The sequence below is a fragment of the Apteryx rowi genome, unplaced genomic scaffold, assembly GCF_003343035.1.
Source record: "Apteryx rowi isolate R43461 unplaced genomic scaffold, aptRow1 scaffold_261, whole genome shotgun sequence".
NCBI classification, from domain to species: domain Eukaryota; kingdom Metazoa; phylum Chordata; class Aves; order Apterygiformes; family Apterygidae; genus Apteryx; species Apteryx rowi.
The window spans coordinates 860245-884322 of NW_020448986.1; the positions used below are offsets into that span (position 1 = coordinate 860245).

A 24078-nucleotide genomic window follows, 5' to 3' on the forward strand; every position below is an offset into this window, starting at 1 on the left:
GCTGAATTATCTATTTAACTGGGCATTTTTAGAATTGAGCAGTCACTTTTTTTCTGGTGACCTGAAATGGTTAATAGAGCTCTTTTTCTTTGTTTAAATAATGCTAATACCGTGAGGACAACAAATAGCTAGTCACATACTAAATCAGTTTTTAGCGAAAGTAAAAACACTTAGACACTTAAAAACTGTAAAAAGACAGATGAGCAGGATTAGTCTACATTTTTAATCTATAGAGGTAGAACTTGAAATTTCATTTTGATTTTAGAGATATTACTGTTTCTGAGAACATTCCCTGTAACTGAAGTGGATCATACTGTCAGCACTGGGACAGATTTATAACTCTGAGAGCTATTTAATAAGGTCATAATTTTCAATACTGTTTGCTGCTCAGCTCACAAACAGTGCTCATCACGTGCCTAACTTCAGTACCTGATTCTTTGAGGTCAGCACACAACTTCTGATTTTGCTATCAGTCAGGTCATTAACTTAGTTATAGGATCAAAAGGTTTGGTTTGCACAATTTTTGTGTTTTCATTGCCCAGGTCCAGGTTCTGCTGCCTGAACTCAATGGGAGCTGCCAGCATTGAGCACTTCTGAAAACCATGGTGTTCATTTCAGAGCACAATCATGGCTTCGGAGCCAAATTCTAGACACTAAATCTGAAAATATCATTCTGTATTCTTTAACAAGTTCACTCTATTATAATATAATGTGTCCAATGCACTTTCCATGAGGAATGCTTGTAATTACTGCTGCCCCTGGCATTGCTATTAACATGATCAATTCTCTCTCAAACTTTAGGCTGAAGAATCTGACTCTGGCTAAACATCTTACATCCTTAATTCTGCCAATTGTAACGAACTGCATGATCATTCATTGACTCATCCTAGTTATTAGAGCATCTACTGCCTTGTTAAACCCGAAATGCAGAATAGTTATATGTGTGTCTGTGTATATTTCTATGTACACACAAACACTCAAATCCTGCTGCACGTTTAAAGCACTCAACTAGATTTACAAGGTCAGCACCCTGAAACCATCAGCTGTAAGCCATATATTTCCAAAGATGTCTGGAGTATTACAGGTTAATGCTTTTATACAAAATTAAATACAGGAAGTATCATATTTATAGCAAGCGCAATTTAAATGTCTCAAACCAGTGAAATAATTCCCAGCTAAATATGTGGAATTTTACAAATAATCCAGTACATACAAATACCTCAGTGTATTTAATATGGGCTCATCTTTGATTACCAGTTCATTAAGAAGTATCTTAAGCAAATGCATGGCTGGAACATGGATCAGTTCCTACTTATGAGTTTTAGAAAGGCTGTTCAACCTTTTTATCATGCTTGTCTCATGTATTGCCTCTTTCTTCTCCCCTCATGAGATAGTAAAATCATAAACAGAAAACTTACCAATACTTCTAACATCATTCCTATATAGGGACAGTTAATCGATAGCTTTTTTATGCATGTACAAATATAGGGCTTGCTTTAAAACTGTTGCAAAGAGAAAGAGTAGAGTTCCTTATGGTAATCTCAGGTTTTACTGCATTTTTCCAGGTTAATAAAGGGTAATCCGTTATCAAACTGACCTCCCTTCCAAGTAAATGTTATCTTAATATCTCAAAAGTCTATTTCACTGCGAAGCACTCATTTTCAAGGGCAGTATATTTTTATTCTTTGCAAAACAATTTAATGCCTTCTCCACTGAATAATTTATCTTTTCTTTTCAAACTGTTTCCTGAAGACTACACTGATTCTAAACAACAAAATTCAGCTTGCGTTATATTTTGATGGTGGGATAGGGGAGGCAAAATCATTAAGAAAAGCTCCATCAAATCCCTTCTTTAAAACTCACCTACTTTAAAAGACAGTGGTTAGGCGAAGGTCACTTTTCAGCATTATTGTGACATGCCTAAGAACCACATTCTCTTTTTATGAGGATTATCCAATCCCCCAGTAGCTATTCTGCCTCCTTCTTTGTCTCATTCACCTCCTCTATCTTCTGTTTTAGTTTATAAGCTTTCTGAGGCAAAGACTAAAACTTTCAGTATTTTTTTACAGAATATAGCCCTGTAGAGTCATAATTTGTTTGTGACTGTTCTTTTCTACTGCAGTAAATATTTAAACAATAATAACATCACTTCAGGGCAAATATTTGTAGGGGTTCAGCTTAATGCTTTGATCCTAACCCTTGCAACAAACTAAGCTGCATTATGGATATACCAATTACAGCTCAGTAGTGAAAGCTCAGATTTTACATAGAAAGGGGGGATTAATCCTCTGTTATGTATAACAACAGACCATATCTTCCCCTTCAGTAAAGAATTAATTTTCTGGATGTTTGAATTTCTTAATTCATTAATTAGTTAATGAGTAAAGTAAATTAAAATGGCTTGCTACAAACGACTGTGAACCCGTATCTGACGTCTGTATTTGTGCAGACTGAAAAAGCAGCCCCTCAGAAAGCTCCCTAACGGTCTCAGGGAGAATGATCCAATGGACGGCCTTTAGTTAAAAAGCCCTTCTCAAAACAGTCATCATATCTAATTTTCCCTCAAAAGAATCCAGTGTTCAGATTGCTTTCAACTAAGACGGCTACCACTTATCATCACTTGCTCCTACACAGCATTTCTGTCCTCCTCGCGACAGAGTAGAGGCTACCATCTCTCCTCACAGTATGTTGTTTTCACTTCCATTAGAAACTGAAGGCAAGTTGTCCCATCCAATAGAAGATAGCCATCCTGACAGAAAGGGATTCATGGAAAAGTTATCTCAAGCATATTTCACGCACCACTTACCCTTTTCTGGTAAGCCTGCCCTGTGAAAAATGGTGGGAAACAGGACAGCTATTTCATTAACTTCTTTCTAGGAGCTGCCCATTGCATGAGGAAGCGCATGAGGGAGGGTAAAACTAAGACGTGTGCATGAGGTAGAGCATTGGGAGATAAGCAGAAGAGCGCGTGTACTGTGGGATATGGGAATGGAAGGAGCAGGAGGAACTGGGGATGCAAATGCCAACAGCAGACCACTGAGGAAAGCAGAAAGGCAACTTCAGTGCACGGGTTGCTCTGTTCTTCCCTATTTTTAAAAAACAACCTAATTGCCTGGCGCATCCAAGAACCCCATCCTGCTTCAGGCAGGCATAAAAACCCTACAATGTATTGGTGAATCTTGCTCCAAAAATTAATGTTTTAAAAATGGATGGTAGTTCTTATTAGAACTGCTCTTGTTCTTTTTGCTTCTTATGACAGTTCAAGTATGAAATTGTTAGTTTTTCAGGCTTGGGTGCACACATTGCTCACATACATGCCCCACCAGAAAGCAAGCTCCAGAGAAAAACTGCAGTAAGATGTCAACTGTATACATGAGTAATTTTCAGAAATACAGTGAAATGACATAGTCATTAATTCTAAAATAAGCATTACAATCCCAAGAAACCCACCTAAGGTTAAACTAAAAAACCAAACAACCCCAGGTACAGAAATGAAAGCAGGTCTCCTTGTCTATTTTATTTCTTTCTGCATTTAGCATAATCAAGAAATTACAAGTTCATAAAAAGAAACCTAAAATTGTCTCTATGAATCACTCAAATCAAATCTGGGTCTGCTGACACTAACAAGGGAGGCATCACTATAAATAACAGTGTCCTACCAGCAAAGCTAAGCACAATTGGGTGAATGAATTCTGGGTTTATTTAACTTAGAATGTTTTGATTTCATGGGGTTTACGATGTATATTTACAGAGCAGGGAGAATGTGTACCTGTTCAGGGAACAATAAACAAATCTGTGAAATATAGTCAGCTTTTAGAATAATTGTAAACAATGTGTTAAAAATTATAACTACAAAATATCATACTTATACTATTATTCTTCTAATTTTATACTAATACTATATTATACTATATTATGTTCCTGGTTAATATTTAGAAGAACAAATCACAGCATTTCCAAACTGGGAGTCCTTTAGCTTTCCTCAGCAAAGAATGGGGATCCCAAAATTATTTAGCCTTGACAAATTTTACCTACAGAAAGATGAACTGAAAAAGTCTAAAATACTACTGAAACATTGTCAAGACTAGATCTCCGGAGTTAATAAATAAATGGAATTACTTTTAAACAATAGGAAGAAGCAAATTCTAAAAAGTTCTGTTGTTTTATTTCCATTGAGAATGAAACTATCAATTCTTTTCACCAGCATTCAAAAAATATCTATATTATTACCCCACGTGAGAGAAATATGGTAAAAGCACTGCCAGCACTGTCAAGACAAGGCATATTCTGATAAGCCTGTGGCAGTGGAGGTTTATGTATTGAAAAAGTCTGATATCATGCTGTTAACAACACTATAGTGCAGTTACTAATGGTACATCTATGACTGATTCAAGGTGCTTGGGATAAATAATATCAAATACTTCTCAACTTGCTTATGTGATGCCTTATGATAAAGATCATAAATGGAGAAGATACTAAATTTGTTATTTGTGGTAGCCATATCCATTTTCTTTCTCAGACTTTACCAACCTCCAGGATTTATTGCAATGACCTGCAGGCTAAACGCTGAATACCTTTAAGCACTCCTAGTAGAATTCATCTAAAGATACCTTTGGAAAACAGAGCTATGCAGATTTTCACATTTATTCAAATATTCAAAATACAGCTAGCTTTAAAAAGAAGAATGATTTAGAAGGAGAATCAATGGTCTGTCAAGACTAAAAACTGGAGAGTATGTTTTGGATTATGAGGCAATATTGAATGTATATAGCAAACAAATGTTTCTACAGTACAATGTTGCTGTGGAAGTGATTGTGGATTTAAGTAACATGGAAGTAAAAAAAAGGCAAAAACTAGCAGCAATAGAGGGAGAAACATCAGGGTGCACAGAAAGTGCAGAATAAATCCTTCTGGTATCAGTGGCTACTGCCCCACACAATTGCCAAGGAAATTGAAAGGCACTCCATACATGCCACACTCCTTGCATGCTCCCCAACTTTATTAATGACTGTATCCTAGCATTCAAAAAATCTGAAAATCATCATCATTAAAATCACTAATGTCAAATAGGAGGTTGAGGTCCAACTGCAAATTTTCTGCACTCAAGGGGAAGAACTGCTTGCACCTAACGGATGTGCTTTTCCTTCACTGGAATCTAGTCAGATTTTATTTTGGATTCTAATTAAATTTTGTCCCAAGTTGGTTCTTACCCACTCCCAAAATTTCTTTCACTGAAGGAATTTCCCCCCTCCCCAAACTACGAGGAGAACTAGAACAAATGCACTTGTCTGTATGCTGTCTTGTGGTTAAAGGGAGTGCGCAAAAGCAAAGCTGTTTAAGATGACTAATAACACATTCTTTTTTTTCACTTGCACAAATAGAATTCATTTGGGAAGGCTGCTCTGGAGGCATAACAAAGAATTAGAATACCTAAGTAAGACCCAGATGTGCTCAGATACCAACAAGACGTAAAAGAGATTAAAAGCTGTCTCCATTAAAAGAGAAATTAGTTATGTGAGCATTCTGCAATTTCCTCAAATCCCTCACTCTTCCAAATTAAAAAACAGACGTGCTGCCTAATTCAAACACAAAAATACAAAGCATGCACCCATCTAATGGCAAATGAATACTGTTGCATCAAATTGACTGAAATGTAAAGAGGTAAAAGAAGAAGGAATAAAAATTATATTAGCTTGAAGTGATTTCTCTCCTTTCTATTTAAATCATGATTTTAATACAATAGCAAGGTTACAAAGCAGGAAAAATTTAAAGAAATCTGAAGGAGTAGGTTCAGTACATGACCCCTCAGTAAAAACTGCTATTACAAGACCCAAACAGAGGTCACCAAAACTTCATTGTAGCCTATATTAAATATACGATTTGGGAATAGAATTTGCTGCTGCTAGAAAGAATCAAAGTCTTGCTGACGTCTGCTGAAGCAGATACAGCTACACTGCGTGAGGTATCATGCACCACTCTGCTTGTCGACTGGAGAGGGCTGCTTTCATGATACTCATGGGAAGGCTATCAACACAGACTGACGCACTGATTTTCTCCTTTCAGTTTTGACTCAGAGATGGATTGTTTCAAGTCCCTTATATGACATCTTTTATACACCAGAAAAGGAAAATTACAAATCTGGAAAATGATAGATTTAAGGCAACCTACGTGTATCTGATGTGCTTGCACTGTGCAAACAGGTTCTCATATAGTCTTTACCTAGATAACACATTATATTTTATCCATTGCCTCAGGACCTTTGTCCTGGTCCCTTGGTTTTCCAACACTTGCTCTGGTGCTTCACCTCAGCTGGACTCCAGTTATGTGAGAGGGAGCGAGTGAGCAAGGGAGAGAGAGGTCTTGGTGTTGATTCCTGTGTCAGGGCCACTCCAGCACTTATTTGGTGGAAGAGCCAATTTGGGGAAAGCCTGGCTTTTTCTGCCAACCCAAGATAAAAGATGTTCAGGACAGAAGTAGCAGTGGATGAAAACTAATTCTAACACACGTGCAAAATGAGGTTAGCACACACAGTCAGAGGTACTTTTTCATGGGAAAGGCAAATCCATAACACTGGGACCAGATTGACCCTCTCCCCAAAAGTGCCAGCTCCATAGCATGGAGCTCCTCACTGAAGTATCTGTAACGATATTTTCTATGATGAAATAATATTGTATTTCTTCTACCCCCTGCCCCAACCAAGGTCTAGTTCTTAGAAAAAAATGCCATTTTTCTGAAATTAACTAAATTTTTATATAGATACATTCATGTTTATTTTATGCACACACACAGACACACGTGCATATATTATATATTTGTATAAATACATATGTACGGAGATAGACAGAAAGACATACATCCTCAACACACCTACACACAGCCATACACATATAAAAGCACTTTATCATAAACATTCAGCCTTTGGTGAAATTATTAACATTCATAACCGATTTTATACTACTTCCTATTGAACACTTTTTTTTAAACATCCAGTTACCTGTACTACCTACAATATGCATACTATTATTTTATAATGGATTATCTCTAACAGACTATGACAACAGGGCATTGGTCATGACTGAGGCCTCAGGATGCTAGCGTAACAGAAATAATATTCATATAGAGAATAGCATATCTTTAGCATTTCTAAAAGATTTAACTGCAACAATTAAAGCCATGGTAGAAATAGATAATATTTTGGTAAAATAAAAGGAAATATTTGTCTTGGTTTAAAATATCTGAGTAGTTTAGGATGTGATGCTGCACAATGGCTCAGTTTTACACACAGACAAGCCTCAAGTGACAAGATGAAGTTTATAACACTTTCTATTATTCTTAATGATTGTTATAATAATAATGATATTAAATTCAGTCAAATTGATATCATAATATGGGATATAATGAGTCAGTAAATTACAATGGAGAAGCTGCCTTGGAACTATCAAGAAAAGGTATTTAATACCTCTAAAAAGTTAATGATGCTTTTGCATCACTGTAATCACAATACCTCTGTAACATTCACATGAGATAAAAGTTCCCTGAGTACAAAACAGAAAGCTAAGACTGTCACTGAAACAAATGACTAACAAAAAGTCACCTTTTATATGTTTGTAATCTTTACCAAAATACATTTGGTAAACACAATAATAACTATTCCTTCTTCTCACTCTTGGATTTGTTGAAAGATCATGTATTTTTTTAAGAAAGTAAAAAGCCAACAAATAAATTGAATGGAGTTGAGGAAACTGGTGTCTCCAGGTACTTATGAAATAATCTAAATATACTTGTTGCTCAAACTCATGTAGAGGCAATAGCCTAAGACATTGACCTAGTCATAGTCAATATGCCAGTAGCATTTATAGATTTAGCTGTGCAAATAACTATTTATCTGGACTTTTTAAAGGAAGTAGCAGTTTGGGGAAAAAAAGTAAAAACAGAAATAAATTGAGAAGTTGGAAAAAAAATCTGTTTTTGATTAAAAATATGCTCATTTTAAGCCATTTTGGTAAAAGAAAAAAGACTGGGTTTAAAACAAGAGTTGAAAATTTTGTTTTACTCTTTCAATGAGAAGTTTCATTTTTTTCAAGATGCCTTTGCTTTTTTCAACATAAGCAGGAATATTCATATTGAACAAATGTATTTACAAAATGATTTGATCTTGTGGAATTTCCACTTTGACTCCTTCTCCCATCCCCACCAAAAAAATTTTCAAAAAATCTCATTCAGTTCTATTTAAAGGGTTTCAGCTTTTTTACCTACAGTTTTTTACCTACAGTTTTTTTCCCCATTTTTTTACCTACATATACACAACAAACATATATTTTGCTTTACAGCTTGAAGAACATTCTATTATTATTGTCGATTTAAACTTTGTATTTTTTGTTTGCCAACGTTTTTGGAAAAAAATACTTCCAGTTGACTTGAAACTACATATATAAAGCTCCAGCAAAGCAGACTTCATTATTCTTGTAGCAAATTAAATGTTTAAAATTTCACAGTCCTGCATTCAGTACTGAACAGTTTACTGAAAGATACTGGTTATAACATAGTACAGTTTAAAATAAAAATCTGTCATCTCAGCATCTTGGATGTAGTAGCACTTTTGACATAAAGAATAGTTCAAGTATAATTCTTATTATTACCCTTATTTCTCAAAACAATTCAGAACTTTTTTCAATAAGTAGAAAGTACACTAGAAACAATTGAACCTCTTATATAATAGTCAACTGCATTTCCTTTGGATGAAACCAGCCATGCAATCAAGTATGGCCTAAAAACGATCCTCTGCCTGATACACAGAAAATAATTGGAAGGAAACAGACTGCCAAAAACAATTTACCCCCAAAAAATGGAAAGCTTTTTCGAACACTGAGCAACACTGCTGTCATTCTAACCCATGTAGAAAATCACCGGAGGAAAAAAGAAAGCAGTTTTAACTTGTCTTGTCTATGTTAAAAGAAAAACCCTTCAAAATGAAACAACCTCCTAAAATGAACTAAGAAAACATGAACAAACAAATCTGGTGAACAGTTCTGTACAATGTGTAACACTGCAGAATCGCATGGGTTTCATGTTGAATTTTCCAGAGAAATCTACCTCAAAAGCTGCTGGTGAACTAACCATAAGGTCCAACCCGACGGGCGCTCTGGCCGCAGCAACGGCGTTGGGTGGGCAGCCGCGCCGGGAGGTGGCAACCCATGGTGGTGCTGCCCGTCGCCCACCGCGTGTGGCCCGCCGTCGGCCCGGGGACGGCCCAGGGACAGCCCGGGGGTGACTGAGGCCCTGGCAATAGCCAGGGGGACTTGTAACCTCGCAACGTGTTAGTGAGGGTGTTATGATTAATGCGGCCCTGCACATCGGGCATGTCCTTCAGGCCCATGCACGCACGCTGCTGCCCCTGTTAAACGACAGCCTGGCACCTCTTGCTTACAAGAAACGTGAAAGCCCTATCAGGTTCACAGTACTAGTTTTATATCTTAGCTGACACTTCCAGTACAAAGCCACGCATCTCTCCTGTGCTCTTTCAGTCAGCTCCCGGGGTTACCGTCACCTCTCCAGCATGAGTTCAGGCCAAAAATCACCAGCTACCGAAAGCTTTTACTCATAGCAACTTGCTATTTTGAGGTTGCAGAGGTGGAATAGAAAAGATTATGGATAGCAGAGTAACAGCATAACACAGCATGGTTCATGGCTATTAACTTATAAAAATACTTTCAAAAAAATGACCTATCAAGAAAAAAGAGAGGTGTCCAATATTATTATCTGTCTTTTCCTCAGCAGCACCACAGGTAATGCACAGTATGGTAAATAAAGTCTTAATAAATATTGTGTACAGTGATGCTGATCCTAATCCAGAAGTTAGTTGAATACAAACAATTTTAATTTACTTTCATTAGTAGCTGAAGTAGAATGCAATACCCCAAAAGGAGTGAATGTGTCGGTGTTTAAAGATCTACACTCACATCACTGGTGTCAAAACTTAAACGCAGAGCTCCCTTTTTGCTCTCCTTCGGTACTTTGTCCTCCCCTCTGCTGCCTCCTTCTACCTACACATACATACACACACTCACTCGCTGGCCATCCCTGAGTATAAAATTCTCCTCTGTCTTTTCTCCCTCCTTCGCTGCAGAAGAAAAAGAAATCCTCACATCTTCTGCTCCAGCAAAACCTGGTCCAGCCAGTGCTCCTCCGTCCTGCACCCAGCCCCTAGAGAGGAGCTCCTCTTCCTTCCCCATGCACAGCCAGCTCCCCAGACCATTAATCGAGTCCTGGCAAAACTTCTGAACTCCAGGTGCCAACAGGGAGTTCTAGTTTGTACGTGCAGTCCCTGCATCCTTACTTACATGGGTAGGATCAGGGGAGCGACGTCTTCCTGGAGCCTGGCTCCTCAGTCCCCTTGCGCCGGCTCCCGAGCTACGGCCACTGGGGAGAGGAAGCACAACCTCCTGGGAGCGCGGTGCAGCCGCCCTGGCACATCTCCGCTGCAACAGCTACCCGAAGAGGAGATGAGGAGCAGACGGCAAGTTCTGCCCAGCCAGCTCCCTGCTGCTGCACGTACAGAGCATATGGCAGCAACATTGCATCTCTAGCTCCATTTACCCTCCGCCTCCATTTCACTAGCTCAGAATAAATATTGCACTTATGTGACTGCTGAAGAGGAGAGAACTTCTGTGGGGAGGAGAGAGAAAGGCTGGATGAATTTTTCCAGGGACTTCTCACTTCATCAGGATTAGCTTCATGCCCGCCCACCGGTTTGAAAAGTGCTGCTTATGTTATTGAGAAATTTTTGTTACAGCTTTCCAAACAAACAAGCCATTTTTTAAAATGTCAGAACCATCAGTTACAAAGAGGCAGTTGCGTAAGTGCTGAAATAAACTTTGCTCTTCTTACAAAGGCTACATGAACAGCTAAAGAGGGTCAGATGAGGGGCGCATCTGCTCCAATATCCTGACTCTGGCAATAGAGAGTGAAAGATATGCTTTAGAAGTGAACTCATAACAGAACTGCCTGACATGTTTCTGTAACCTCTATTAGTTAAAGGTTCACAGAACTCCTGGAATATAATTTATATGTCTGAAAATGTTTCCTCTTCTCTAACGCCACTCTGGATGTTTTTACTTTATGCTGTGCATCAAATGAGAAACTTAGAACACTGACAAAAAATTGATCTACCATGTGATTGAACATGGATTTCTGCTTTAATGTATACCACACAACTGGATATACACAGCAGTCTGCCTAAATACCTTTTTAAGCTGAACTCCATTAGGCTTCTCTTCACTACTATTTATATTAGTTGTGATGGGAGCTGCTAATTGCAGTAATTATTGTACTTTATGAAGTTCTAAAATGACTATTCCTCCTTTTGGTTGGGGAAATTAAGGTACAGGGATGCTAAGTAATTTGTTCAAGTAAAACATTTGCTAAGTGGTTTGAATGGTATCTCTTGGTCTAAATATAGGGAAGAAATTGTCTTTTAAAAGTGATTACTTAACTGATTCTTAAATTTTCAAAGGGTTTTTACTTCAGTTTTAAGATTTGTGCTCAAAAAGCAGTTATAGGCAAATTAAGAGCTAAATGTTTGAACACTCAGATTTCGATTTAGGTGGAAATTCTGTTTGGTTGCACAAATGTAGAGGCAGAGAAGCAATTACGCATTCTTGATTTTTACTACAAAATGAAAAAAAAATTGAAACTGAACCAAATGTTTACATTTTGTTTTGATAAATGAATGTATAGTAAAGTCCTATATACCAGAACAACAACTTTAGAAGCAAATCAGAGGCAGAATGGCTGGTGATATTGAAAAGTACAGTTCTAGGTTATTAATCTTGATATTGCAATATGAAGCTCTCACTTTCCCTATCATTTCTTTATATAGAAAGAAGCTCCTTTCCCCTTTCCAGATCATTCTTCTTGTTAAGTAATAAGATGCCATTCCTTCTTGAATGAAATGGTACATGAGATGATGATGGCTATTATTTTCAATGTATATTTTTGTCTGTTCACACAAATAGCCAAATCATGTGAGACAGATGCTAATTACATTTGATAGGAGAAACGTTATTTCTGCAACTGCAGCATCTTTGGCAGCCACTGAGTTCATCGCACTCTGCTTACTCAACTGGCAACTGCAAAACTTGCAAAAACTGTCCTAACAAATGAAAGGATTATGACAATATATTCATCATCCACTGACCTATGTTAAATATCCTAATTTAGGAACCTGCAGATTTAGTATGATGACGTTCAGAGGGAAGACTGAATTTATGGGCGCTTTTGAGACTCTCCTCACACACTAGTTTTGCGTATGCCAATATGAATAGCAGAATAGGATAAAAGTATCTTAACATGTGATAGTAGATGGAAAAAGTCACTTAACAATTCCTCTACCTTTCTATTTGGTATGCTAAAATATGTATGACAGTTTTAAAATCCCGATCTATGCTTTTGATAGTTGTGGACATTTTCTTCATGAAGTCTGACCTTAAATTACACCTAAGAATATAAAACTACAGATTATCTTCTACAACAACACTTCCTGACACTGGAAACAGAATAGAAAATAATATATTCAGTAAGAATAAATACTCTGTTTGTTGCTAAAAAGTTATTTCATGCAAACCAAGGCACAGAACACTTGAAAGTGAGGCTGCTCATACTTGAATAGTTCATATTCCAAATGCTAACCCTGCTTTTTCACTTTTAGTGTTCTAAGTTTTACTTTACCATGTTTTTTGAGTTGTGTATGATCTCATTCTTTGCTAAATATACATCACCTTTGAGCACCAGGAGTAGGTCTCCATTTATTCTTGTTACAGAGGCCTAGACAGGTGATTTATGTTAAACAGAGTATACATCTTTTGTATACAGTTTGTGTATCATTTGCCCATAAGACATAGAATTCTGTTTAGTGTTTCCTTCTCCTGTTCTATCATATCTGCATTACGACCTCTGTTCTCATTAAATTGCTTCAGTCTCGGTTTCCAGGTTGTATTAAAACGTAACTGCAGTGAATCTGCTCAGAGATGAAGCAGTCAGGAAAAAAAAAAAAAAAGATGCGCACTTGGAATCAGGCATGGCCACACATGTTCAAACCTCTGCCATCCCCAATCACATAGGTTCATGTTTCTACAGGTGGGGCTGGAAGAGTTTCTCTAATGGCTTAATTCATTAGTATTAATTTATACATATAAACAGATCTGCTTGTATACCCCATCCTATAGACGACTGTGCTACATATTTACATAACCTGGAATTTCACCTATTTACATGCCTAATATCTTAGTGTTTCAAGTAGCAAGCACAGCTTGTCTTCCTTGGCACTGCTAAATGTAGATCAAAAGTTTTAACATAGGCACATTTCTTTCAGAATGAAATCAGTGCTATAAACAATGCATACCATGGGCTGTCTCCTGTGTATAAATATCAATTTTATCAAAGAAAAAGAAAGATTTTCATTCTTTCCAGTTTCCTACTGCATTTCTGCATATTATTTGGAGTTAAAAAAAAATAAAATTGAAGAACAGTCACTATAGGAAGGGAAATAAATGACAATTATTACTCAACCCTAAAATTGGTATATATTTTAAGGCACCAGAACGTCTCATCCAAAATATGGCCAAACTCAACAACCAGACTTCTTATAATGTCCATTTTGAATAGCTGAATTAGAGAAAATTAAAGTTTTAAAACTTTTTGCTTTTCCTTTGAGTGTTCCTAAAACCACATGTAAAATTAGCCTAGAGGAAATAAATATCCTTAAAATTGTCAGAAAATGGTTAGTAATGAATCAACCACTGATTGCTGTGATAGATGATAATAAAAGACAAAGGAGGGTACAAACACATTCCTCTTTAGGCATTAAAGGAGGAATTTGGTTGTTTAAATAGGTGTTCAGTGTCATATAAAAGATGTTCCTATAGGAGTGGCAGGTATGACACAGGACTTCTGCCTTTCTGTAATGGCCAGGAGGAGGTGCTGATTTAAGATACTGTAGCATCTTAAATGGCACTGGACACCTATGTTTAGGCAACTGAATTGCACCCCAAATGTAGTCTCGGTTCTCTTCTGGAGGCAATCTTTCCCTCTCTATTGACAGCTTGCTTAGGAATCTAGACTCCTTAATGTCACGGTCTGGACCACCTTCAAGTAAGGTACTAAGATAGCCTAAAGTTCAAGATGGAAGATCTCTGAAATGTCTAAATTATGGCAAACTTCAGGGCTAAAAAACAAAGTATGGAGTCAGAGTGCTGTCTTCCCATCAGTCTATTCACATGCAGGGTTCCATGAATCTCCCACTTTAAAATGAGAGAGGAGAGATCAGAAAAGAAGAATATCTTTCTGCTTCATTGCCATTATTATTCCTAAATGTAATTATTATTATTTTTATTGTCAACATCAAGCATTCAAAACCACAAGACACACCTCTCCCCCCACTAAAGAGAGGGACTAAATTCATGAAATCAAATAAATAGTACACTCGAAATTTTTGTTCACATTCTGACTGAAGTGGGCATATTTCAGAGCTTTTCTCTGCAAGTAGGGGAATAGAAACTTTGCTCCTGTAAGATTAAAGCTAAGATTCACATTTAGTCATGCATTTTTTAAAAATGTAGGAGTTGGTCTTTAAAAATTCTGAATACATAGACATTCAGTCTAAAATTGTGAGAATTAGCAACATTGCATCAGAGGCAGTTACTTCAGAAAGGTACTTGAAAGGCAGAATTACTTTTACCCATAAAAATCTGGAATGGTTTTGGCATTTTTCACGTGATATATGCAAGTTTTTATGGTGAGAAATATAAAGGGGATTGAATAAAGTGAGATTCTGTGTACTGTGCAAAGAAAAAGAAGTCTGTGAAGTGCAGCCCCTGGATGGCCTTTAATCTAACCTATGAATTTACAGGGTACCCACAGGTTTCATCCCCATGTAGGATGCAAAGACCACCAAATTCACATAACAGTTCCAGTCTCCAGTCTCAATGCCATCTTCCATGCCAGATACCAGAGAGTCTCCAATCATTCTGATGGAGGTGAAGTGTTAGCTTTCAGCATTGAGGAGGGCTTCATGTGGACCTTCCTGGGACAATGTATTTGCAGTGTTCTATGTTTATATAAACATGTTCCTACTGATATGTTTGTCTTCAGCCCTCAGTGAATTAGCATGGTAAAGACAAATATTTCCTAGAGAAGCTCCCTCCACTTTTTGTGACATGAAATCTTGTCCTCTACCATCCCCAGCCTGTCGTATGTGCACAATGTATTACAACACATCTCCTCTCCTTGAAGAGCCAAATTAAATTGTAACAGGAAAAGATTAGCTTTAGAAATCTGGGTTGAGATTTTACCAAATGGTTACTCCTGGTTTGGTTCACAATAAGGAAAATGCAATTGGTGTCACTGGTGAAAGGAACTGACTGTGATATGATGAGAATACAATGATTTTTGGCTGTACATGATGCAGATATACTTTTTCTGCTCTGTTTTGCACTGTTTCCTCAGTCAGCTGTGCTGAACGGTATAGGAACACACAAGCAGTGAACATATCTGAAATCCAGACTGACTGGCCTAATATCGGAGGAAGAAATTCTCATGCTCCATGATGCCAATAATATATTTTGTTGTTGCTGGTAGATACTTTTCAAACAGTTATCTTCCTTCTCTTAACTTCATGGAACTGATAGCAACATCTGAAGAGAGATCTTCAGCCCTGGCTTGTTTGAAATGGGAATAGGAGCTAGCTATGACAAGCTATGTCAGCCCAGAGAAATATCATACCTTCCAAGCAAAACAAAGGCATGGAAGGAGGTTGATAATACAAGCTGTTTTATCGGTGTTGCTCCACTCACAGACTTGCAGTGTGACCTAACTTGCAGCTGCAAGACTGGCACTTGGGGAGGCCTTGGTATATTTCAAACAGCCTTTCAAGCGCTTTAGCCTGGAGATGCATAAGGATAAAGAAAAGACATCCCTTCATCAGCAGGCCACCTTTTAGCATAATCTCTCGTGTTCCAAACACAACGCCTTAATTTTGGGAGGCCCATCTTCCTGGCACTACTGGGTGAGCTGGTGACAGGGTATCAGGCAGCTGGGTTTACTAAATTTCAGCCAACTTCTAGTGTTGGTAGCAATGAAGCCTTAAATGTGCGTGACCAGTTCTTCACTGAGCTCCTGGCTAGTGAACTTTTTGAAAGGGCATCTGTGATAAACAGACTGTTACCACAGATATGGAATATTGTAAAAGAGAATATTGTCAGATGGATCTTGACTGATAGTATGTGAGAGGGACCTGAAGAAAAGGGATGAAAAAGAAGATAGATACAGTGGTGTGTGGTCATGATACTCTGAGTCCTGTAGTGATATTTTGACAGTATTCACATTGCCAGATGATTGCCAAAACAACTTTTTTAAATTTTGACATATTTGTTTCTTCACATTGACAGCAGTCCTTGTGCATACACAGTTCACCATTTCCCCCTTGCTGAAACTGGACAGCTTGCATCTCATCTGATCATACATCAAAGTGAGATAATAACATGCTAATTTGAGCTGACAATGGACAAACAGGGAACAGAACTAAGAATCCCTTTGAGTCTGTGAAAATGCAGCCTTTTGCAGACGTCCCAACTTCCTTCTGTGTTGAGTGCAATAGTTTTTACAGAGATTGTGAGATGTTAGCTATACTGGGCACAATTTGCATGAATGATGCCTACATAATTATTCTCTAAGTTTAGTGACATTGTAGGGTCAGTCACCCTGTAATGGTTTAGTTTTGCTCTTTCCCAAGTGAATACCAACACTTATGATTATGTAGATCAAGAAGTGTGCAAAGCCTCTCCAACCTGCAGATGTTTTAGCATCTTGCAGCTGGCCAAGTGAACGTTTGGCTGATGAAATGAGAAAGTTTGTTTCCCATTCTTGAGTCACACTGTTGAGCTATAAGACATCATTATGGATATATACACATCTCTGTAAAGTTCATCCTGCAATGACCATGGCTTTTCATCAGTCAGAATCAACATCAAAAGATTCAATTAATCACTTGTGTGTCATATCTTGGAATCGTTTCTTGGGGGCTATCAACAAAGGAGCTGAAACTTGTTGATGTGTGCAAAGTGAGAATCTTTCCTGAGCTCGAGTATGTGGGAGTATTTCAGTTTGTCTAGTCCATTGAACAACCTTGAGAATTCTAGGAGAATTTTTACCTTTGCAGCTTGAGCTTTGATTTGACTCAGCTGCAGGCCTAAATCTTTGTTTGCTTTAGAACAGCAGTCATTCAAAATCATTCGCTGTATAAAAATCTTTTCATGTAGATGTGGTCTTTTACCACTGATGTTCACTCAGCATTTTAATGGGATACAGTGGCCTCTTAAATGCAAACAGTTTTTTATCAGCAGGGTGAGGCTTCAGACAAGACAGAGCAATACAGGCCCTCAGGAAAGCCTGTGACTTCAGCTTCTGGGCTGTCCTGAGGTAGACAGAGATGCTGTGGAGTGTAATGTTCATATCCAGCAGCTTGATTGAGTTCCAAATGCTAAAATATGTCCTAGAAAGGCACTTGCAGTATTATTAACAGCCATTTGCTCACATATGCTAGATTTACATGAGGGCATAATAACCCTTAGGAATCCTAAAACATCTGGCAAATGGGATCAGGAATGTAAGTCTGGCTGTTTTTGCCTCATCCACTGCAATGTGGTTCCTCTGAGTCTGCTTGTGAGGTTTGTTGTGGGTTCGGGACAATGACAGCTACTTCTTAATGGCCAGCACTGGGCTGTGAGTGGCGGTGTTGTCAGATCACCAGGACTTCAAATATCCCTTGCTGCATCTCAACACACTCAGTTTGTCCAGCTACTTTAATTACTTCATAACAACACAGCAATGTCAACCTCTGTCTTGCATTAGTCTCCATGTTCCAAATGATGCAATCCAAAATCGTTTAATTTTGAAACCTGATGGTAAAATCACTGTGTTGTGATCAGGTAAAAAGGATGACAATGACATCTTACATAGATTCACCCTTCTCTTGAAACAGCATTTGCATCTGCCTGCTAACTTAGATTTTGGAAGAGGAGTAAAATAATTAACAAAGTTACAATATTAGTTTTTGATGAGTTTGTTTCTTCAACCATTAGGTTAAAGGTGTCTTCAGCCTGTGGCCAAGATCAGGTAAGATGAAGGAGATAAGGCCTTTTCTGGCTTCTTTCCCCATGTCTGATGCATGTCAGGATTTTGTTTTCCACTTGGACCAGTCAGCATCAGCCTTGCAAGGGAAAGACTCCAGAGCTGCATCACAGATAGCCACAAGTGTGTGCGCTCCTATCACTTATGCCCAGGTCACATCACAGATCATACTGTCATTGTCCTCAATATCATATTGTATTACCACAATATGACATTTTGATCATTTATCAAAGCCTCCTGTGACTGATTGTAGCTGGAGTGCATATAAATTGCACAACATCACACAGTTCATGTCGAAAGAATAAATAAAGACTATTTTAAGAGCTCCATTCATCATCCAGCAATGCCTACCTAACAAACAAAAGGTACATGTGTAACCCCAGATGGTTTTGAAACACGATTTGAAGAGTTTGATGAGCAAAATGCTATTGATGGAACCTGGAAGGCTTTCATATCTTCAGTTGATTAGACTGTAAAATGGATGAACAGGGAGGGAAATCATACTCTAGAAAGTAAGAGAAGGATTGGGTATCAGAAGATATGAGCTCTTCACTGAACAGCTGTTTTATAAATATTCTGACCTTAGGTATCTTTTTTTATTTTACCATTATCATATGCCGAAAGCACTTGAAATATTCACAGAAACCATGTTAGATGCTACAGTCATTAGCCTGAGATTCTCCCATTACTTTACATCAGAACTCTGTCACTCTTCTCAAAAATAAAGACATTTGATGCCAGAATTTATTCTGAGATGTAATTTCATACTTATCAGGCTCACATAATTATACAATGATTATATACTTGAATGGACAATTTTGTCTTGGATTCTTAGTATATTTGAATTAATTTCTTTGAAAAAAAAAATCAGTGTTACTTTACTATATTCCTAAGCACCTTTTTTCCATGTTTCCGTCACAATCCATGACTACAATAATCACCGCCAATAGTATTATGAAACTAGTGTTCCAATTTTTACATCAAAATTCAGGTGAGTTGCAAGGACAGTCTTTGGAAAACATGAACAATCTCCATCAATAGCCAGTCCACATTTCAGACAGATTAACAAGCAGCTATATTTGACTGCTGGATCAGAGAATACTAAACTACAACAAACCGGGAAAATACCTCATGGAACATATTGGGTAATATGAAAATATTAGGAAATATGAAGTTTATGTTATTAATCTCTCCTGAGCTTCAGGAAGTCTGTTGCACCCTTTCTTCACTTAATCAGCTACTTTAACTTTGCCTTTTGATAATGAGTTGCATTTTGAAGTTTAAATGGCAACAAGAATTAAAAGCAATTAAAAAGCTGGTATACTAATGTTTTTTACAAAGTCAGCACCAAAAATCTGTATTCTACTTTTCTTTTTCACATTTTACTTTTTTGTATAAGTTATATATTTACCTTTTTGGCATCAGAAATATCCTGCCAACTGTAATATAAGACTTTGAGTAAATTATGGTGTTTTAAAAATAATACTTTTCACAACCTTCACACTTCCTACTTGCAAAGTCCTGGGAAGTCTTACAGAATTAGCTAGAGTTCAGGGTGATTTATTGCAACATATGATAGTCTGGATCATTCCTTTGCTACAACAGAAGAAAGATGAAAGGAAATTTCCAGAAGAATCACTTGGGATCATTTCACCAACATTATTCTTTTTGTATGTATTTATGTGCCTGCTCCCTATATTGGAATATGCTAAAAGCATCCTGCTGCCTTGGTCCATCTACAGTGATCTGTTACAGGCTAGGAAATTCTCTGTATCTTCACAGAGACTCTGGCCACCATGAACTGGGTTTCTGCAGCGGTAACATAAATCCAAAGCTATCATTTCTTCTGTGAAGCCTTGGGGAGAAATGGAGGGAAAATTATGTAAATTACGCACATGCTCTTGTACCAGGGCACAGCCTGACTAGCTTCTGAAGAACAAGGTCTGTCGGGGAGAGATGGTGCACAGTGAAAGTGGTGCACAGACGCAGGACAACAGTCAATGGTAACTACCTGCAGCAGTGGGAATTCCAATTGGATATACAGAAAAAAAATCTTCACCATGACAGTGGTTAAACACCAAAACAGGAGCCCACAAAAGCTGTGGAATCTCCATCCTTGGAAATTTTCTATACTCATGTGGACAAGGCCCTGAGTAACCGGGTCCAACCACGAAGTTAGCCCTGCTTTGAGCAGAAAGTTGGACTAGATTGCTAGACATCTCTTCCAACTTAAATTATTCTATCATTCTCTGATTGTATTCTCCTACAAGAGACTATACCTGGCTTGGTAACTGGGTCCATCGTCCTACAAAGATTTCTCATCTGTACATGAACCTGATGTGAATCTGCAAACCTTTAAGACAGTGGTTTGCAATCTTTATCAATCTGTGGACACAAAGATATTTCTGGTAACTTTACATCTCTTCAAAGGAAGTTTCTTCTATTCAGTTATTTTTCACGGATTCTTTAGTAGTAGTCCACAGATGCCTATATCTACATATATCACACACTGAAAACCCTTGTTTTGATGGTTCTGATGAGAACAATGTTGGATCAGACTTGACTTTGATTATTTTGCAAAACTGTCCTTTCTTAAGAAAGAAGCCTGCATCTAGTATTCTGTGCTCTTTTTCTCTCCATGCACAGACTCCTCTTGGATAAACAGCCTACAAACCAAAGAACATCACAGCTCTTTTTTATGTAGCATAGAGAGATCTTTTTTCCCCTCAAAGTATTGTGAAAGGGGAAAAATAAGCCACTTGGCATTTCTAGAAAGAAACACTACAACAAAGTTTTATCAGAGAGGTTTATCTTTTCTTCAAGAGCAGCAGTGTTAGGCATTTACAGAGAGTGGTATGGAAAAACAGCATGCATTTTATAGAGGCAGTGAGTCTCAAAAATCTCTAGCTGATTCTAATTATCATATAAAAGAATAGAGGAACCATATGAATTACCTGTTTCCATTTTCCCATCTTGTGCTGCAGGCCCATCAGGAATTACACTCTTCACCTGAAGAAACTCATCTGGCTCATCCCCACCAATGATGGTAAATCCAAAACCCATGTTGCTTTTCTTAAGAGTTGTGCTGAGGAAAGTCCCCTTCAGCTGTGATGCATCACGGGTGAAGAGTGGTTTTTCTACATCAGTCAACACAAACAAGAAACATAAAAGTTCTGATCTGGTCATAGCTCAGCAGGGACAGCAGGTGACAGTGTATGAAAACAGAGGAAATAAAGAGTGCAAGCATTCCAGGAAAAAATATTAGTGAGTTCTTATACTACTACAAAGCTTAAAAAGGATTTTTAATCTATGGCAGATCAGCAGTAAGTGGAGAGCTATAAATGTTCTTTCATATTAGAAAGACATTTAGAAGTGGATATTGTGCAGCTAAAATAATTACAACAATAAAAATGATATCCGAGGTAATTTTAAAACCTCTTTCAAATTATTCCTAACCTATAAATTCAGCTTTGTCTACAAAGTAATACATTCTGCACAATTTCCCTCCCACCTGCAATAAGGAAATTATCCCCTGTATATTTTATTCCACTTGTTAAAAAACAATGCTAAATATTAGGTAATCTTTTCTCTCCAAACACATGGGATTTTGGCATCCAACAAGTGACATTTATAACTGCTGTGACAGTTGTGCGACCTTTACATCCCCTTTCAGAGTGCTTCAGTGTACAGCGTGAGCCACCAGCGGGCAAGAACAGGCCTCACCTGGCTTCCAGTGCCTCTCTGCTGTGCTTTGTTTTGTGAGAAAAGGTATGAGAAAGGTGAAAAGATTGTGACTTAAAATTATCTCACTACTTTTACAGCAGTGCTGCTTGCCTAACAAGCAGCACGCAGACATACCATACAGCCTGTACATCCCAGCATTGTCGCGCCGACACTGAGACAGATCATTCACACTGCGGGACCTCTGAGGAGCAGGGCGCGGGTGAGCATGTTTGGGCCTAGGTAATGTTGATGAGGAGCTTTCTACTGTTACAAAGGAGAACAAGCCTCATTCTTTGGCTATAACTTTATGTTAAAGTTTATTTGTCTCTACCAATACTGTTCGTTGCTTATACAGTTCATTTTAAGTGCATTAATTTTCACATTACCAAGAGGCTGCATTCTTGTAAACTCCTATAACATAGTGCTTGAGGCTTTTAACTTAATTGATGCTTGTTAGATGAGCTAGCTTAGAAACATACCAAACATCAATTAACAGTAATTTAGAGAAAGTACAATTAATTATTTCAGTGTTGCCAACCTCAGGTGCTCAAGAGAGAGTCATACATTCCCAAGAATAGAAATTATGATTTTATTTAGAAAATTACTTTGGGGTTCTTATTGTGCTTTCTGTTTCTCAGCCTTTAGGAAACCCTGGGTCATCTTTTCTATCTTTTCTCTGTGACTCTGAAGGTGAGAGTTTTTTTAGATGGCTCATGAGAGTCCCACAACTCCAGGAGCTTGGACTTTTGGGAAAAAGGCATATATGATAGTATTGTGAGGATTGGCAACACTATTATTTTAATCAGCCTATGACAAAATCATTGTCACACAAACAGGAAAGCAGGATCCTTCATCTTAACTAAGATGTGCTGATATGGTACTGTACCTCGGAAACCTTGGGCCTGCATAGGCTTTGTTCCAAGTTCTGCGTTGGGCATGTTATGCTGCTGTAGCTTCCTTTTTGCTTCTAGGACAGGGTTTTCAAATTGTGTTCTTCTATTTATGTGGCTGGAAAAAATTTGGTTTTGATTAAAAATTGGGTTCATTTGGGGAAAATGATAATTTTCACAGTAGGATGCTGTAAGTGACATGTGTATGGTTAGACAGTGAAACCCCTGTGAAACCCTTATGGGCCTCCCTTATGCTCCACATAATTTTGGTGGGGCTGAGAAATGCACAGTGTAGTGCATAACATAACAAATAGCACTGGGAAGCACCCTATCATTTCATTATGCTGCTCTGCTACAGGCAAATGATTTTGATCTATATGACTATAAATTAATTGCAGCACTGCTGAAGCGTGCTACAGCATGTTTCATGTCTTTAGTACAAACATTGTTCTGTGCATGATTCAAAGAAACTGAACCAGTCTTGTGCATTATTATAGATAAGCTGTAAATGAAATTACTTAATCACTTGCAGTAAAAGGTAAAGCCTAGCAAACAGAGTACATTATGATCACTGCTTAAAATAGAAATAAATCTACCACAGAAACAAACTGAATATGATTCCTTCTCAATTCTACAGTATATATCTGCTAAGCTGTACAGAAAAATGGGATCATGCAGAAACTAAGTAAGACAGTAGATTATATATATATAGTTATATATATATATATATATAACATATAATATATGTTTCACCTGAGGAAGGCAAAAGGATTTAGTTGGTGGCATTGAGCAACTCTGCATAGTAGGATCACAGATTAGAAAAAGGGGTTTGTGCTGCAAATGTTGTTCTGGGGAAATAAATACATATGTACAACAGGGAGGTTTTCAGACATGTCACTCCTCATTTGTTCTTATTGAGCGACTACGTATTGAGGTCTTCTGAAAATCAATCCCTATCACTGGCTTTAATCACTTGGAGAGGCAATCTGGGAACTTTTGAAACTCTGAGATACTAAAAAGGGTCTAATGCCTTCAATTTATACTGGAACGACCTTTTTGCACAAACATTAAGAACTTTTCAGGTTCTTTCAGAGAAAGCAAGTGGAATTGCCATTAAAAAGTGGACTAGAGAGAAGAGATCAAGTCCTATGGTGTATAATATACCTGAAAAGTCAGGATTTGGTGGAGACAGCCAATGCAATGAAAAGATTTCCATTCATGCAAAAGAATATTTCTTTTATTAAGAAGATACAAAATACATTTGATAAATTCTGGAGTTGCT

General features: G+C 37.7%; 1 protein-coding gene across 1 annotated transcript in view; it reads right to left on the minus strand.

Annotated features, from left to right (window-relative positions):
• Nucleotides 1-24078, minus strand: part of MAGI2 (membrane associated guanylate kinase, WW and PDZ domain containing 2) — a 307050-nt gene that overhangs the window by 129218 nt on the left and 153754 nt on the right. Inside the window, exons 7-9 of the mRNA XM_026067739.1 lie at nt 22793-22914; nt 22042-22170; nt 21138-21320 (exon numbers count right to left, since the gene is read on the minus strand). Of these exons, the coding sequence (XP_025923524.1) occupies nt 21138-21320; nt 22042-22170; nt 22793-22914 (434 nt within the window). The remainder of the gene's footprint in view (nt 1-21137; nt 21321-22041; nt 22171-22792; nt 22915-24078) is intronic.